The sequence below is a fragment of the Rhea pennata genome, chromosome 2 (genome assembly GCF_028389875.1).
Source record: "Rhea pennata isolate bPtePen1 chromosome 2, bPtePen1.pri, whole genome shotgun sequence".
Taxonomy (NCBI): Eukaryota; Metazoa; Chordata; class Aves; order Rheiformes; family Rheidae; genus Rhea; species Rhea pennata.
Window position 1 is genome coordinate 72,522,493 of NC_084664.1, and position 18,370 is coordinate 72,540,862.

An 18,370-nucleotide genomic window follows, 5' to 3' on the forward strand; every position below is an offset into this window, starting at 1 on the left:
CTGACTTCAAATGGTACTTGGTGCAGGAAGTTAGACTTGAGAGTGGGTATGACTGCTGCCTATAAATACATTATAGGCATATATGCAAGGGAGAGAGAAATGTCTAAACTGAAGTTTAGTATACTATAAAAGCAAGCGGGTATTGAATGTGTTTAAGCTGGACATTGGAAGGAGCTTTCTAACAAAGACATGAGGGAAGTTCTGGTCCAGCCCCCCAGCAAGAAACGAGGTCAAATATACTTAATGTAAGATGGATGTGCTCTGTTTATGGAAAGGGCTATATGGTGCATTTACTCCTACAACAGCAAATAGCTAATAGCAAATAGCTTCAGAACACAAGATCTGTGCCATCTCCATGTCCTAAAGCCTAAAAAAAGGTGCATCTGTCTGTATCTGTAAAATGCAGATGACTGAGCAAATTTTAAATAATGTAGCTAATACACCTAAGGTAGCCTAGTTACAGCAGAACAAGGCTCCATGCAATTTAACATACCTTGCCAAGCAGCAGAGGTCTTCTGAGATCTCACCATACCCTCCTCTATCATTCCTATTAACAAAAGGAGAAAATAATTACAGAAACATGTTTATATGGCAGAGACAGTCACTGCTGACTGCTATATAATGAAATAAAGTTGCCTTCAGGCTTAGTAATACAAAACTTAGCTCTTCAGCTGTGTACTAAAAAAGGACTTTGCATGGCTGACCACTGTGCTTACCCAGAGCTTATGAATGGATTTATGGCCTTATTCTTGACTGTTGCAGTTAGCAAACTGCTCTAAGGTCTCCCTCCTTGCACAGGAACCATACTTCAGAGTTAGACCGTGGCATGCAGCAGCAGATTGACCTAAGAAATGGGCAGCTCTTGGTCCTGAACTGCAAATACTTTGTACGATATACTGGAAAAATAGTACCAAATACAAGCAACAACTGACTCAGGAAAATCTCCTGTTGAATGTACAAATACTTCCTATGTTTTCCTTATGTAAAAGTGATCCCAGTGCTGTCAAATTACACAATACTTCAAGTTACACAGTAAGGTATGGAGAGTTTGCACTCCAGACATGCTTGGCACTCCACCTCCTGATTCTCTGAAAGGGCTCCGTAAACTTGCCCTCCTCCCTCTGTTACAAAAGCCACTACATTACTGTGTACCTGAACTTATCTGGACTTGTAGAAGTACTCCTGACATAGGTGCTAGGCTCCTGCATGCTTAAAAAATAAAATCAAGACTTAAAATTAATTGGCGTGACCCCTCTCTGCTTTATTCCTGATGATTAAGGAATAATAAACCATCTTGTCAGATGACAAACAACATACACCAGGCACTACCTCCTCGCTACCCTTGGGGGCTTTCACACAAAGACCCGCTCTTCATTCAGCTGCCTTTTATTATTATTCCCTCGTGCCCTTCAGTGGCACCTACCACCGGCTGCCCCGAGCAACAGGCCAGGGCTGCCAGAGCCGCACTGCCGCACGCACCCAGGGGTCTGCCGTGCCCTACACAAGTCTCCCGCGCCGCTCCTTCTCCTAGCCTGGCCCGGCCCGGCCCTCACGGGAGGCAACGGCACCACCGGTCCTCGCTGTGTGGGCAGCTGCTTCCAGGACGCCACCCGCGTCCCGCCGCTCAGCTCGCCCGCAGAGCGCAGAGGAGCCCATCACTTCCCCTCAGGGTCCCGGGGGAGGGGGCTACTATCACGTGTGCTTCCTTCTCTCTCCCCCCTCCTTCTCCCTTTTCTCCTCCCTCCTTGCGCAGCAGTGGCGGCGGCAGCAGCTGCCTCGGCTCCGCTCCCTTTGTTGTAGCCGGAGCGGCGGCGCTGCCGAGCGCCGCGCACAAAGGAGCGCGCCCGGGGAGCGGCCCTGCCAGCAGTGCGCGGCCGCTGCCGCCCCCCGTGGGGCTGTGGGCACCACAGCGCACCGCCGCGGCGAGGCGCCGGTGGCGCCGGGTCTACTGGCCACCGCCGCGGGAATGCTGAAGGTTTGCTGTGGGCCGGCGGAGAACAGGCGGTACCGCTCAGGCGGCACTCCGGGCTCCAGCTGATGCCGTGGGCCTGCCGCCGCCATCCCGTCGCCCCGACGCTGCTCCTTGGCCGCCCTCTCGCCATGGTGGGAGACAGCTCGGCCGCCACCCGGCCGCTGCTGCGAGTGGGACCGCCACTGGCGCTGTGGTGCACCTCGGCCCTCCTGGTGCTCGCCCTCTCCGCGCTGCCCGCCAGCCGCGCGTCCAACCCTCTGCCCGGCAGCGAGTGCCAAAGCGGCGGCACCGGCAAGGGGAAAGACATCAACTGCTCAGGTAATGCCCTGCCGGCAGCACCCAGCGGGGTCCCCCGCAGCGCTGTCCATACAGGCGCGGCGTGCCCGACCCCGCCGCGGTGGTCGGCCGGCACAGCAGCCCGCGCCCACGCGTGCACGTGGGGAGGCTGAGCCTGGGCTGACCCTCTCTGGTTTCGCACGGGCTGGGCCGGCCCTCCGAGCCCTCCCTTGTCGCCCCCGCGGCGCGGCGGGGGCGGAAGACAAAGGAGCGGCGCTGTCAGCCGGGCCCAGCCTCGGCCCCGGCGCTCGCGGCGGGGGCTCTGGCGGGCTGGGGATCGCCCTCCCTCCCCTTCCCCCACCCCCGCCCCAGGGCGGGAGCGCTCGGCCCCCGCGAGCGAGGGGACGCTTTGCCGCCATCTCTCAGCTTTTGTTCTTTCTTCACCCCTGTCGTTCTCAGTACGGGCAGGTGCGCCCCAGGCACCCTCGGGGCTGTCCCCGGTCTCCTTCCCCACGGGGCTCCCATTCCTCGCTGTTTCTGTTCTGCTTGAGGAAGGGGGGAATAGCCTGGAGGTACCACGTGAGCGTAACCTATCACAGCGTTTACACGGAATACGTCTCCTGTCTCTCTGCTCGTTGCTCGTGTATACAGACCTTGAGACCTAGTGTAGCCTCTCCATCTTTCTCTGCTTGCTGTGTAGACTCACTGTGGATGAGATATAGACAGCAAATACTCTGTTCCATGTTCAGAAAACATTTTACAGGATTTTTTTTCCTGTTTTGGTTCCATGGCTTTATTATCTTTTGCTGTGCTACGCATTAATATATGCTAATATAGTACAGTTTTAATGTGAATGGATGGTTCAGTGTGACAGCAGCACATTATCTCAAATCTTTAGGTATGTGGTAGACTGATTTTTTTCTGAAGTAGAACAAAGTAAATAGGTGCAATATAAAGTTTATAATTTGCTAGGAGCAGTTGTTTTTCCTCTGCAAACTAAAATATTCAGATAAACTAATTTTTTTTTGGTTTGAAAAATTGCTGAGAATGCCTCCTTTTTCTTTTTAAAGTAACAGATTTATTCCACTAGAACGATTGCTGCTGAAAGCTGTATAAAGTGCCTTCTCCAAGGTGATGAACATTTCTTGCGCTCTGCTCAGAACCTGCTGCTCTTATTGTCTTTATAGGGCAATTTGCATTTTGGAAGAAGCTGTTGGGACTTTTCAGGGAAGGGTCATAATTCTGTAAAACAGCTTTTAAGAAATGAGTGTTTGGTACAGGGATTTAATGTGGATGATGATGATGATGTGGATGATGGTGGTAATGTAGGCTATCAAATTTATAAACCAACAACCAATGTTAAAAAAACTTTGCAGTTTAATAAACCTCACTACTATTCATTCTTAATACACTTACTTATTCTTAATTTTTGCCAATCTTGATGTCTAGTGTAATAGGTTGTGGTACCACAATACTACCGTTTTATTGCTGCTTGGCTTTTTTATTCTATTTGTATGAATGTCATGTTTATTTTTAAGAAGAGGTTAAATAGGTTAATGTGCCAGTGGCATTAGTGGCTTACCCATCAGAGACATGTGGGTCATTGGGACATAGCGACTGCATAAATCAGTGAAATTAAATTTGCAAGGTTGATGGAATATATGAAGAAGTTTCTAAAGATGTGTCGTGTATGGATGGATACTGTTATTCTTCAGAAACCATCATTGATAGAGGACTTTCTGTCTTGGAATTAGAAAACTGTATGCTGTGTCAAAGACGCTTAAAATGATTATTCTAGTAAAAATAGGCAGATGCAAATATCTATACTCTGTACTGATATATGATGGGCACTTTTTTAGTGTAGCTGTAAAAATATGAAAGAACAATTTAATTCAAAAATCCAAAACTCAGTGTGTTAACTATTTTGCACAAAACTGCTGTGCCTCAGTTCTTAACATTAATTTTAAAAGAACTAATATCAACACTAAATGCTGAGGACAGAGTTTCCCCTCACTTACCTCTGTATAGGTTCGTTAACTTTTACTGGTTAAGCTATTCCCAGAAAAAGATTAGTTTCCTATATTTACACATGGGGCCAGATACATTGACATTAGCACCTTTCTCAGTGGAGCACTATCATATAGATTAGTATTTATACTGAAAGTTAAACTTAAGAACATTATCAGTACTTTTTATTCAAACATTTGGACTTTAAAATAAGGAAATAATAAATTATGTTTTCTGCTTCCCTGAGTATGGAAAGTAATTTATAATATTTGCATCTGATCTTCTGTTCTGGAACAGTTTTTTAAAACTTCTTGGGACAGTCCTTGAAGTTAAAACATTTTATCATCACTAGATTATATAGCTACCTATAAAATCTATACTAGTACTACTTTATTTTTCATTAAGAAATTCCAAACTCCTTTCGTAATTCCTTCAGAATATATTCCTTAAGAGAGAGCTGCTGCAATAAAAGAACATTGCAGAGTGGAAAATACAGGCAGGTAACATGAAAGCTAAGGTAGCTTTTTAAGCCCTGATTCTCCCCTTTCTGTATGTATTACAGTCTCATGGTTTGTTAAATTATGATGTGATTGCATCATCATTGGCCCTAGGAAGGACATCTAATAAAGTGATTACAGTTGAAGACAGACTTATATGCAGTTAACTATAATGTCTATGTGTGTATAAATATATACTGTATATATGACTATATAAAGTTAATTGATGATGTGGAGCATTTGTTCATCTGGAGTTCCATAAAGCTAGGTATACAGAAATAGCCCAGTTTTACACAGAATGGAGCAAAAATCAGAAGTTTGTGCTTGGGTTTGTGCTTGAGATGTTATTTTATTCCCAGCTTTACCTGTATCTTATGTAACATTTTTGGTACTTGCTGACTGCCTGTAAGGTGGAGTGATACTTGCTTCTCTGCTCAAATTACAAGATAGTCTTGTCCTAAGTAAAGACTGAGAACTACAGAGCATTACTAACTGAGTGTAAAGGTAAGCACAAAATGTAGTAAGTTCATGAATTCCTAATCCTAATCAGTACTTCCCAGAGGCACACTGCATTTGGGAATTTTGTTTTAGTCCGTTTAACTCCCCAGTGTGAGATACACTCAAATCAGAATTTCGGCCACAGAGATTAGAATTTGATGAGATTTTAATTGAGCAAACACAAAAAATTTCAGTGCAAGATACATGGTCTTAACAATAGGCATTGCTCAGTGCATTGGTTTGGATTTATGTACCTGACATTTTAATTAACAGTGATATGTTTCTGTTAGTAAGTGTTTTGGTTTCCTGCTCCTTTACATAATAGTATATGCTTGTTTATGATGATTCCATGCTTCCCAATAAGTCTCGTGGGTGGTATGTTATCCTCAGTTTCTTAAATTCTTGTCAAATAAAGTAGATAAAGATAAAATTGCCTAAAGTTAGTTTACTGAAGATTGAATGAGGTCCATAAAAAACTAAGGGTACTCTCCCTTCCATAGAATTCCTCTTCTGAGGAGTGTGAATGCCTCTCATTCTCTCATTCTCTCTCTCTCTCTCTCTCTTTTTAATATAATAATAACAATTCTCAATAGCTTGTAGATAAAACTAGATAGAAAGTACTGATTAGTGCAGAGGGAAGGGAATGGATGGAAAAAGGAAAGTATCCAGTCTGTGACATGGAGATGGCTATGTATGATGTACTGCTCATTGAGCTTTGAAGTATAGGGTGTCAAAAAGCTCATAAATTTTTAGATAGGAGAGCAGAGAAAGTGGTGTTTGAGCTATCCTTAACCTAATAGATAGGAAATTAACTTTAGAGAAGTGGTTTCTGCCATGAAAAAATTCATAGAGTAGATTAGACAAACAGAGAATGTGAAAATAGTAGAAAGAAGAGAGAAACGAGGATTACAAAGCACTGGTATAGGTTGCTTAGAGGGATTGTGGAGTCTCCTTAGAGATATTCTTTACTGAAAGAATATTTCCTTGGAGATATTCAAAAACTACCTGGACAGGGTCTTAGGCAACATGCTTTAGGTGATTCTGCTTGAGCAGAGGGATTGGGTTAGATGATCCTCAAAGGTCTCTTCCAACCCTCCAATTCTGTCAAGTGAGACAGGAACGTTTCAAGTGGTAAGCCATCAGGAATAAAAACAACCATAAGCAAAAAGCATGTATTTTCATTTTTTAAAATATAGTAGGATGAGATGGGAGGGGCTCTGAGGAGGGATATGAGTGGAACATCTTGACTAATACGCAAAAAGAAGGTTGTAAGGAAGCAGTGTGAGAAAAAAAACAAAGCTGAAAATGGGATTAAGGGACAAAGGATGAACACAGATGTGTTCAAGAACTAGCCACATCGTATGTTTTTGTTTTCAAAACACCATGTAAATATAGCATTAGAGGAAGAAGAGTTGGGAAGGGTACAGAAGGGATTGAGAAGAGCAACAAGAAATGGGAGGATAAGGCAGGAACATGTAGTGATGATAAGTTTGACTATTATCTCACTAGAAGAGAAAAATTATGTTAATTGCTGATTACTGTGCACATGCAAAGAGGGAGCAGTGAGTTCAAAGTATGGCTACTGTTACGTGAGATGCATGAGATACCATAGAGAAGGAACGCCTCTTCTTGTCTGGTTATTGTTTCCTGGTCTACTTGCCACCGTGAATCTAGTCTCATACAAAATTGGCACAGCCTGCTGAGATCATTGTCTGTTCCCCCATACACTTGACGTGAAGCAGAGGCTATTAGATTAGTGACTCTTTTTATAAAATGTCAGAAAGTCTGCTCTGCAGACCCTGTAGCAGGATCCTCAAACTCAGTATCACTGGATACCAGTGTCAGTAGAAGAGGCATAGCATACACCTTTTGATTTTTTTTTTAATCTATTCAGATCTTGTCTGTGTACCACTTTGTAGTGGTATGTGTAACCTGTACACCAATCTCCTGATGTAATCAATGACTAGGAATTAAGAACATACCTTCTGCATTTTATCTGTGGACTACCAGCAGTGCTTTCTTGTTCAGTGTTTGACACTTGTGGGGGTCATAGGAAGTGGCAAAATGGAGCTCAGAATGGCAATATCAAAGTAATAGAATACTTGGAATACACTGTCTTGGTAGGAAATTATCTTTACTACACCTTTCTCTTCTGCCTATACTAACGTTGCTTCCTTCCAAAGGATTTAACATTCCTAGAATGATCTAGGTAGAAAGAACATTAAGAATTTTTCCAAAAAGTAAGTGCTGAAAATTAAATAAGCAAGAATTTGCTAGGGTTAGAAATACAATGCCTGGCACATGAGCTCTAAGTGCCTAAGGGAACAGTTTTCCACAGAGAAGCTTGTTCAATTATCTTTGCAAGGGTTCCCTTGTCAGAAGCATCTAAGATCTGTCAGGATTGAGGGGAAGGCATACTTTCAAAAATACTCATTTTAATTATTGGCATATTACAGTTGTAGAATGAAATGTCACTATTTTAAAGCATGTTACCATATGTGCCATCTGTAGTTGAAAACTTCATCTTTTTGCTTGGGATGAGAAAGAGGTATAAAACTGATCACATCTGTGAGGGGAAGGCTTGAGTTTATGACTGGGCTTGACCAAACAGAGCTTCAGTGAGCTCCTTCCTCACTGTTGGCTTCTGTGTTGTCTGAAATGCATGCCCCACTGTGATAAGGAAGAGAAGAGCATGTGTAGCTCACTTAGTCCTGTCTGTGTCCAAACCATCTGGTGCACATCAGCATGAATTTGGGCTAATATCATCATGAGGCATGGTCCTTTCAACCCTGTCTGTGCCTAAGATCATGTGACTCTGTAATCCAGAATCAGATATGGTCTCAAGACTGGGTCTTACCTGTTCTTCATCTTAACTGCTGTAACAGAAATACCTTTGTGTGTGTGTGTGTGTGTGTGTGTGTGTGTGTATGTGCGTGCATTGGGGGGTGTTGTTGTGTATTTTGTTGTGTGTGTTTTTTGTTGTGGATTAAGGGTTTGGGTTGGTGAGGTGGGGTTATGTTTATTTGTGTCCCTTCTGTACCAGGACTTCTCTTATAAATCCCATTAAAGGGAAAATAAGAAATGTCTTTATTAAGAGTAGCGTGGCCGTTTTATTGCTATTCATATAAGGAGAAGTATTTTGTACTTACAGCCTGATGGTTTCTTCTAGAACTGACACATTCCACCATTGATCAGTAAACTAAAAGTGCTTTTGACTTTTCTAGCCTGTTTTCGGGTTTTGGAGTATGTTTGCAAAAGTGAGTAGTAGCAGCAGTTCCTAGGATAGTGACAGTTGCAGCATTTGGGGAAGGACAAACATTTGAGTACTATGAATGCTGAAAAAATAATACATTTTTCTGACTCTAAAAGTTCTTAGGCTAGTGTTTGTCCTCCTTGATAAGTGTAGGGTGAAAAGCGAGGTGGAGGACATCTTGACATTTTTGAAGTTAAATCTTTTATTTTTGTAAACAATCTATAAAATTCAATCAAGCTGAAAACTAAGTAAGTTCTGTAGAAAATATTCTTTTAAAGTGTTCTATCATAAGAATAGCTTTAAATAGTAATAAAATTATAATTAAATGATCTACTGTAAACTAAATAATCCTCTCTAATCTTATTGCTGTAGTATACTCATAGATCATCTTAAAATTCTAAAAGAATTTAGAAATAAAGAGAAATACAGGAATAAAAAAAAGAGTATGAGAGAGTGCAGTCTTTTTTTTGTGGAGCCGCTAAGTGTCTAGAGCAGGGCATGTTTGACTCTATTCCAGAATCAAATTTATTTTATGAAACCATTTATTGACAAACTATTTGTAATATTTTTCTTTCCGAAAAGGATAAGAAGATGCAGATGAAGTGTGGTTAAAAATAAATTTGCACAAATCGGCAATCACAACTGGGATCTGATGCAACTAAGATTACCTGTAGAACCTTAAATTTGTTCCTTTGTGTTGATAAATAATTACAATGTATCTGTAGTTCTAATTTAGTTCATAATAGGCTTCATGGGGATATGAGAGTGAAATTATTTTATCTTATATTATTAGGTAGATATCTAGTAGTGTCATTAGTTATTTAAGTATTATGGATTTAAGGGTCATATGTTCTTCAATTTATTTTTATTTACCTAAAGAAATGTCAGGTCGGTTTCTTCTCTTAAGGATTCTTACTAGGGAACATTTGTCCCGCTTGAAATGGGGAGCAAGATGCCAATGAAACTCTGTGAGCACCTAGCATAGTCATTAGAAGAACTCTGTTCTTGCTGACTGAGTTACATCTGAAAATTTGGCTGGCTAGGGTTGTGAGTCTGAATATACTCTGGAGGCATTTACACCTTTATTTTTTGAAGCCAATTTCTCTGTTTAAGATAGTAATTTAATGATATGCTGATATAAACATTCAATTTGTAGGTTACTGTAAAATTACATCACTGGTCATAGTGCGATTTCATAAAAAGGCAGATTTCATAAAAAGGCAGTGTTAAACCAGTGATTTCAGGATTTATTTTAGAATAATTTAAGTGTTAATTATAGTAGATGATTTCTAAGGACGTGAAAAGTCAATTTTTTTCCAATAATAGATTATGCCTTGTATTACAGCAGCAATGTTTAAATGAGCTGATTTAAAATAAAATTAAATCCTTATAATACCTCTCTCCTGACTTAGTATTATTAAAAATAAATTTATTTGCAATTATAGTCTTGAAACACAGACATTATGTAACCATGTTCGAGCTGGCAGGATTCTCATCCACAGTTTGAAAATAGTACTAATTAAGGCCATCAGGAAAACATAAAAATAAAGGAGAAGAAAACCGGGAGCAAGATAGAACTGTCAGTATTTTTTCCAAAAGGACCTAACTTTTTCCTGTGGTTACTGGATCATCCTTTAGTCAGTTTGTACCAGACTGAGACCTTACAGTTGTCTGTATCCCCCCATATCTTAAAAAGGTAAAAAGATGCAAATGCACTTTGCCTTCATAGAACTCATAGAACATCCCACTGGATACAACTGAAGAAAAGAGCAAGTGCAATGTATCTGACAGAAGAAAAAGGATGCCTACAAGCTGTGTGTCTGTTCGGTATGTGAAGTGGCACTCAGGTGTGGTCTGGAGGCCAGCATGTTCCTGAAATCTAACTCTGGGCAGCTGCAAAGCCTCCTAGGCAGCCTGATTTCAGCTACCTGACTTTTTGGCAAGTGAAGTCTGAGTCTTTCAAGGAAAGACCCTGGGATGTCTTGTCTGCCTGATACCAGTCACAGGGAAGCAATGTGAAAGTAGATGAGTTAAATGGAGGTGGCTGGGTGAGCCAGAGAGCTGAATGCAGTCAGTGTCTGGTTTATCTGTCCTTGAGTGTGTTGCAGTGTGTTCAAGGTGAATGTGAAATGCCTAACTTTGGGAGTTCCACCTACCTCACCCCAGATGCAGCCCTGATTGCTTCCCAGACTGACATTTTCCAACTCAGTTTCACCAATTTTACATATTCTTACTACTCCTATACTTACCTACTGCTGTCCAAAAATACTATTTTAGAAGTTTTTAAGAGTTCTCTGTAAATTCTTGTGAACACTGCATGTGGTGATATAAGAAGAAACAGCACAGTGAAATTGTGCTGTCACATCTACGTGCACTGGACTATATAAAACCAAATGTAAATGCACAGATTTTAGCAGTGCATGAACTATTGCTCTGTTGCTGAGGCATGAAACTCACAGAGGAGTTTGTTTTACAAGAGTTTTACTTTTTAAAAGAGTTTTTGAAAGAGTTTTACTTGCTCTCCTACAGTCTCCTCCAGACTGCGCATGGTTTCACACATAACTACAACAAATAAGAGAGGCATCATTTGCAGGAGTTGCTGAAATTTCTTTTAAAATTTTAATACAAACCAAAAGCTTAGCAAATGCAGCATAAACTCTTGAAATCTGGGTCAGCTGGAGGTGTCAGTACATATACAGAAAATATCCAAAATAGACTAGACATCCAAAATATGTCGATGCTTTTGAAAATGTTTCATTTCTTAATGTGTCATAAGCCACAAGGTCAAGTTACAAAGTTTGTAGCTGTTTCATGGAGATGTATCAAGCAGCGCAATCTTACATCAAACAGATTTCAGTAAAAAAAAATTTTTGCTCAGATGTTGCAGCTTGACAGCAGTTTGTTGCTTTAAAACCTAAGGAAGCATTGATCTAATTCAGTGTTTGCATTTTGCCAATTAGCATCGACTCTGATTATCTGCCTTCCTTAACTGATCCCTCTGGGAGAGCCAGAGGTCATTGTATTGTGCCAAATGTGTCCTCAGGGCAGAGGAAAGCAGCAGAAAATCCTTAGGCTAAAGAGATCCCCATAAGCAACAGTTCCACTTGTGGTAGAGGGCAGATGGACTGGTACTTTTCTAAAGTGTTGGGTCCTCTGGTAGATTTTATTTCATCCTTTATTTCTCACAAAAAAGTATACCTAGAGAATTCTTCAAGGCAGAGTTCTTTTTTCCTGTCTTCAAATTTTTACATGGAAGTACCATTTCAAAGTTACAAAAGTTAAAGAAAAATAGCCATGTTAAAGTTATAAAAAAATTTTCTTATACAAAACATGGTTTTGAAAGACAGTTTATTTCATGGTGTTTCTTCTCTGGTTAAGTGCAATGGATGTCTTTTTGGTTGTTTGCTTGTCCAGACATTTATGTTCGAAATAAATGTATTCGTGAAAATAGCTATGTATATGTCTGAAATATGCAAAATTTGTTTCTGAGCTGGAAGGAGAATACTTTTTCACATCAGAATGTAGTGCTTGTAGTAGGTATAAAACAAAAGTTTGGCTTGAAAACACAAAGAACAACTGCCTAATATTTAGAAAGGGATATTTTGGTTGTAGTGAGATGTATCATCACCTGAATGCTGTTTGATAAAACCTCTATCTGCAATATAGCAGAGTTATCCAGATGAGAAAACACAACTTCCACATTTGCAAGTGATATTTAGGCTCCTGGCCAGGCAAAGAGGAACAGTGGAACCAGACTCAGAATGAGTGTTTTGGGTGATCTGTCTAGCAGATGGTGAATGCAGTCTAATGTAAAAAATTAGTCTAGGAGCAAGGAATCAATCATCCATCACACTGATGGGGAAAGGGATTTGTGAGTTATAACAGAAAAAATAGTGAGCTAGCAATCCACTACAAAGCTGCATTAAAACAGAAAAAAAAGATACAACACTGTAGAAAGATAGTCCTCACAGAGAAGATAGAAGGGATGAACATAATGCTTTATTAGCCACTAGATAAAACTAATCTAGAGCAGTGCATTAGATATCAAAAAACTAATAATATTTGAACAAAATGATTAAATAGTCTGGTATCAAAATTGAAAGTGAAATAGTTAATTTAGATAAAAGAAATTCTTTGCTACCTTCGCATTTGTTTCCTGAATACATAGGCTACTATGCCATAGGAATTATTATTAATATTCTATATTTTTATTTATAGTCTATATTACTTATTAATATTCTATATTAATACACATTTATATACTAATTAAAGTTACAGTACTGTGCATTCCAATTTACATAATGAAAGATGATAAGACACTAACATTAGCTTTATGCAATAATTGTGTTTCCATAAAAAGCTTAAAAATTTGTCCCTTTTAGTTTCTTATGCTACAGGAGATCAATATAGATTCACTCTAACAACCAAAAAAAAAATCTCACAATGATTTTTTCTAATTTTTCATGGTAAGCCATTGATAGTAAGAAAAATGGCCTTTGTGCTCTTTTTTCTTTTTTTTTCTTTTTTTCTTTTTTCTTTTTTTTTTCTTTTTTTGCATGGCGGAGATTAGGTTCTTTGGGAAGTGCCACCGTATATGGGCTGCTTTTGCAGGTAGGAAAGAGAACAGCAGGAACTAGTCACACTGTTGTGTGATGTCTGCACAAGTGGAAAAACTAGCTGTGGGTCCCAGCCAAAGCGTGAGGCAGCAAAGTTACTTCTGTAACTGGCTGAAAGGCTGAGAGTTGGAAAGCATCTTCTACTTGCAGAAAGCTACATGGAACTCCTGTGTATCCTCCACAGGTAACCAGTTTCATTTCTGCAGAAAGCCAGGGAGATAGGAAATCTAAATATGAGATAGGAAATCTAAATACTGTACTGTACTCCTTTTTTTTTTTTTTTTTTTTTTTTTTTTTGCTCTTTTGTTTGGAATTTGGTGGGGTTTTCCTTTTTGGAAGGTTGGTGAAGAGTTAGTTGGTTGGTAGTGAGTTAGTGAGTGTCCCTGTAAATGATGTAAATGTAATCCCTAAATACCCCTGATAATTTCTTTTTTCTTCTTTTCTTCATTGACTTAGAATTTCCTTTCTGGATTCTCCTTCCTCCTTCCTCTTAAGTGATTCTTAGAAAAAGCTTCCTACAAAAACAAAGAAGTTAACTGAGTGATAACCACTATCCAAGAAGCTTTTTCAGATATGCTAACTAGCATTGAAAATCAACAGAAGTTCCCAGATCATAGTCTGTGAAAAACAGATTTTCCTGTGTACAGGGTAAGCAGTAAGAATCTGCAAAGTTGTAGATCACTACAAATTCAGATTGTAGAAACACTCAATTTTCCATAGACTAACAAGAGCTGCAACAATGTCCATGTCCAAGAGAGGGACCGAATTGCATGACTGGACTCACAAGTTCATTGATTCTCTGCTATAACCCAGGTACTAGTGCTTAGTTGATGACAATTAGAAAGTCTCCCTCAAGAGCCGTGAGCTGAGTAGGCACATTTCACACAGTGTGTGGTAACTGGGCTCCTCAGCTCCAGGAACTGCAGGGAAAACAGTGAATAAGCTGGCTAATCTGGCATCACATTTGCTGAGGGAATCCTCAGCAGGGAATAGTGAATAATTGTCATCTGCTTTGTAGTGGGTGAGTGACACAAAGGGAACTTCTCAGACTGAGGAATATATTTGAAAGAGTGGTGGCCTTTTGTCTGCATTTTACATAATGCTTGTTTCTTTTTGTCCAAAATGTTGGGTATCACAGACTAGTCACTTTGTCTAACTTGGCTATTTAGGAGTCTACAGAGATACCATTAGCTCTGAGAGGTCTGGAGTTCATTGATTCTCTGTATTTTTTAAACTGGTGGTTTTACCAGGTGCTGCATTAGCCCCAGCTCTGAATAGATAATGGGGCACCTAAATATATCTTATGATACAGCTTCTGTGCTGAGCATGACTATAAATTCACAAATCTCCCAAAACCTTTTTGAGACTATCAGAGGAGGTTAGCAGAAGCTTTGGAAATCGTATTTCTCCTTGTATTTCAGTAAGGATAAACAAGCAGGTAAAATGGAATTACTAGTCATAGATTTCAGGGACAGAAATACATATAGGAGGAAAATATACCTCAATAAGCAGAACAACTCCTCAGTGGTGGTTTGTTTTTAAAAGTATAATGCAATTCTTAAAGTTTAAAACAAATAGAACTTATAACACAGATTTTTCGTGATAGTGACTTACTGGAATTATTAGAATTAATTAAGAAATCTGAATAACCTACTGGGGTTTTGTTTGTTTGTTTTCTCCCCATGACTTCTACATCACTGGTTATTTTGCTATTATTTTTTCCAGGGTTTTTCTGACCGTGTAATTATGGTTTTCAGAACCAGCCATAAATAGCTGAGTATGTGAGGGTTTGGAGGATTTTATGCAAATCTAATTATTCTTCAGCACTGTTCATACTGCTTATGTTTCAGGGATATTACACAAGAGTTAATTTATTTCCTTTTGCTACACAGAACAGGATTCTAATACTGTTTTTACAGAGGTGTGTGTATCCTAAGAATACATTGCAATAGTTTTATAATTTTTAGATCTCTTAATAGATTTTAATGAGTCTTTAAGCTTCAAGAGGAAAATCAAAGCTTTCTCTATTAATTTTTGAAACCACCAGATTTAACTGTTATGTTTCAATCTCTTACGTAAGCAATACTCTCTTGACTGGAATTAGTTTAAATATTACATTCTGAAAATAAAAAGATACTTCATCTTTCATTTGAAATCAATGATTACTTAAGATACTTCTATAAATTATTTAGTTTGGCGTAGGCTGGCAGGGCCCATAGAGATCTGGAGGTTCCTTCTTGAAAAGGTCCGTAGCTTTAGAATGTTCAACATTGTGACTAAAATCTTTCAGAATACAACTAATGAAACATGCTTTAATGTTTTCCATAAGTAGCTTACATGTTTTTAAGTATATCAGTGTTTCATTTTCTGTATCTAGTTAAATTCCACAACACTCAAAAATTAAGTGTTTCTTCTGTGCCTTTGAATAAAAAGGTAATATTCACATAAAAGATCTTGTCATATTGTCTGGTTGGCTATCATATTGATGATCTGTCAAACAGATTAATGACAGATTGTCATGCACATGGCTGGAAGGGATCTCCCATGTTGAGTCTCCTTGGTCACTATTTCTACATTGAAGCCCAATCCTCAGTTATCGATTTCTTTATTAACTCTTGGGCTTCTCTGATTCACCTAACATGCACTATTTGCTTATCCTTCTCTTGACAGTCGAATTTAAAAGTTTGTGTAAAAAAGCTTAATATACAATTTATTTTTAAAAATTTATAATGAAGAGAATAAGGACATTAAGGACATCATTGTAAGAAATCTTGCTCTTATAACTTTAATGTTTAGAAATTCCTTATTTCAGGAAGATAAACTAGCTTTTTTCATAGTCGATGTATTTTCAGAGCTCTCTAAAGCTCGTGCATGGACCAGACTAGCCTGAAAGCCCTGATTTGTTCATAGTTTATGCCTTTTCTGTATAAATTAGAGTTTATGTTTGAGTGAAAACTTGAATGTTAGGAACATAATGGATTAGGGCACTTAGATTTTTTTAAATAGAACATGATGTATGCAATGGACAGCTTCCACTACTTTGAATTATTGCATCCTATTTGAATTGCTTTCAAAGTCCAGTACTCTCTGACCAGGTTCATTTAGATATTCCACACATACGGAGAGTGCAATGTTTAATATAAAAGTTTAATTTAAAGGTATTTGATGTTACACGGGATTTTTGATTTAGCAGAGTGATACAGTAATATACTGAAATCACAATATAAGCGCAATTGCTATTACCAATCTCTGTAATATGCTCACCATCACCATGCTGGGCATCCCCAGTCGCCGGAAAGGAATACGTGGGCTGAAGCCAGCTCCAACCCGTTGCTCTCTTCAAAATTTCCTCTGTTGGTTGTTTAGGTTTTATACTCTATGTTGGGCTGAGCCACTTCCCCCGTGCTGCTCTGGCTAATCTCAGAGAGACATTCACACCTTTTGTTCAACTCCTTTTTTCTTCACCAAATTTACGGCTACTTATCTAAAACAAAGGTCACCCTCCGGCCACGTTCAAGTTAAGATAAAGTCATGCACAGTTGTGATTACTAGGTTGCATCTTCCTGAGTTTGAAGAGCATCTTGCATGTTTATTTCCTCTGAGCCTTCTTTTATTACAGGGATTATTGGTCAGTTACAATTGCCTAAGAAAAAAACATTCAGACATTAAGAAATGCCCAATTAGTGAGTATGCCTGGAAAGTCTGATTGGAACAACTTGACTAGCTTTGCACAAGGGCAAAGGAATTACATTTGCTTGAACAACATTAATTCAGGAATCTTTTTCTGAGTACTTGATTTGCTTAACATAGATTTCTTAAAAAAAAAAAAGAAAGAAAGAAAGAAAGAAAATCCTCCCTACCAGGAGCTGTGGAAAATAGGAGAATTTCATAGGAGACACTGGTTTCTAAGAGGCTCTGAGAAAGTTTAAAACCACTAGACTGCAGTAGACATATATCTCTTGAATTAAAGGCATTATGGATACCACTGAGATTAGTTATCCTATGCAGATCAGTCATCTGAAAAAAGTCACAGAATTTCTATTACTAGAAATGAAAGACATAGCAATCCTGGGCTCTCTGTCAAGGCCTGAAATTGAGTATATTCTAGTGATTATTTTTCATAAATCTACCTCTTCCCTTATATGGTCCCTGTCCTCTAACTTTCCTCTTGTGCTTCTGTTGCATCTGTGTTCATCTCTTCCCTTTATAGATAACTCTCAACTTGTACTCAGCCTGTTTTCTGTGGTCCATCCAGGAGAGCACTGAGAACGTATGCATAAGACACAGTTTGCCCACTCTTGGTTTTGGTGCTGATATCTCAGCACCCCTGGAATCCCTGGAAAAACTGCATGGAAAGTAAAGCCTATAAAGAATTTTACTAGTGGTGTTACTGAAAACCCGTGTAACAGATAAACCTTTTTTAGCAGCTTACAATTTGAGACAGATTAGGCTGATTTTCACATAGCAGAATGCAGTGCTCTGAGCCCTGAAAAATATACTTGTTTCATTCCACCTATGATGTTATGCTCTTGCATAAGAACATGGGAAAACACAAACAACTCAATGATACAAGTTGCAATTTTATTACTTAAAAAAAGATAAAAACACCATATGTGCCCTAACCTCATTCTTAGAAACAACACAGCTGATTTTCCTGAAATTTTCTGTTAAAACAATGAGTCTGAATTCCATAAATAACTTAAAACAGGTTCTTATGATGTGAACTGTTACAAAAACATTAACTAAACGTGTAGCCAGCTCTGTGTATAATTGCAACTTACCAGTTACAATTAAAGAACTCTGGATTTGGTTAGGAAAGTTTAGAAGTTAGAAAGACCAACATTTTATTTGTTTCCAGAAAGATACTCTAAATGCAAATGGCTGATGAAATTTCTTACACTTGTGGAGTCTCCTTCTCTGGAGATATTCAAGGCCTGCCTAGATGCAACCCTGTCTAACATGCTGTAGGTGACCCTGCTGAGCAGGGAGGTTGGACTAGATGATCTCCAGAGGTCCCTTCCAACCTTACTGATTCTATGATTCTATGGAGATTTGTTCTATCAGGATGAAATGAATATTATCCCTACCAATGACAGTTTTCTTCATGCTTTACTGGACTCTCAGACTCACTTTCTCAAATAATTCAAATATTCACCCTTATTTCCATGTGAATTTTCCTGAGGTTCCCTTACCAATATGCCTGCAAAAACAGTGTTCGGCTTTTTTTCTCACAGCTCTGTAAGCCTGTTTA

General features: G+C 39.2%; 1 protein-coding gene across 1 annotated transcript in view; it reads left to right on the forward strand.

Annotated features, from left to right (window-relative positions):
- Nucleotides 1-1,905: 1,905 nt before the first annotated feature.
- Nucleotides 1,906-18,370, forward strand: part of TMEFF1 (transmembrane protein with EGF like and two follistatin like domains 1) — a 110,616-nt gene continuing 94,151 nt past the window's right edge. Inside the window, exon 1 of the mRNA XM_062567959.1 lies at nt 1,906-2,290. Coding sequence (XP_062423943.1) covers nt 2,038-2,290 — 253 coding nt within the window. The 5' untranslated portion in view covers nt 1,906-2,037. The remainder of the gene's footprint in view (nt 2,291-18,370) is intronic.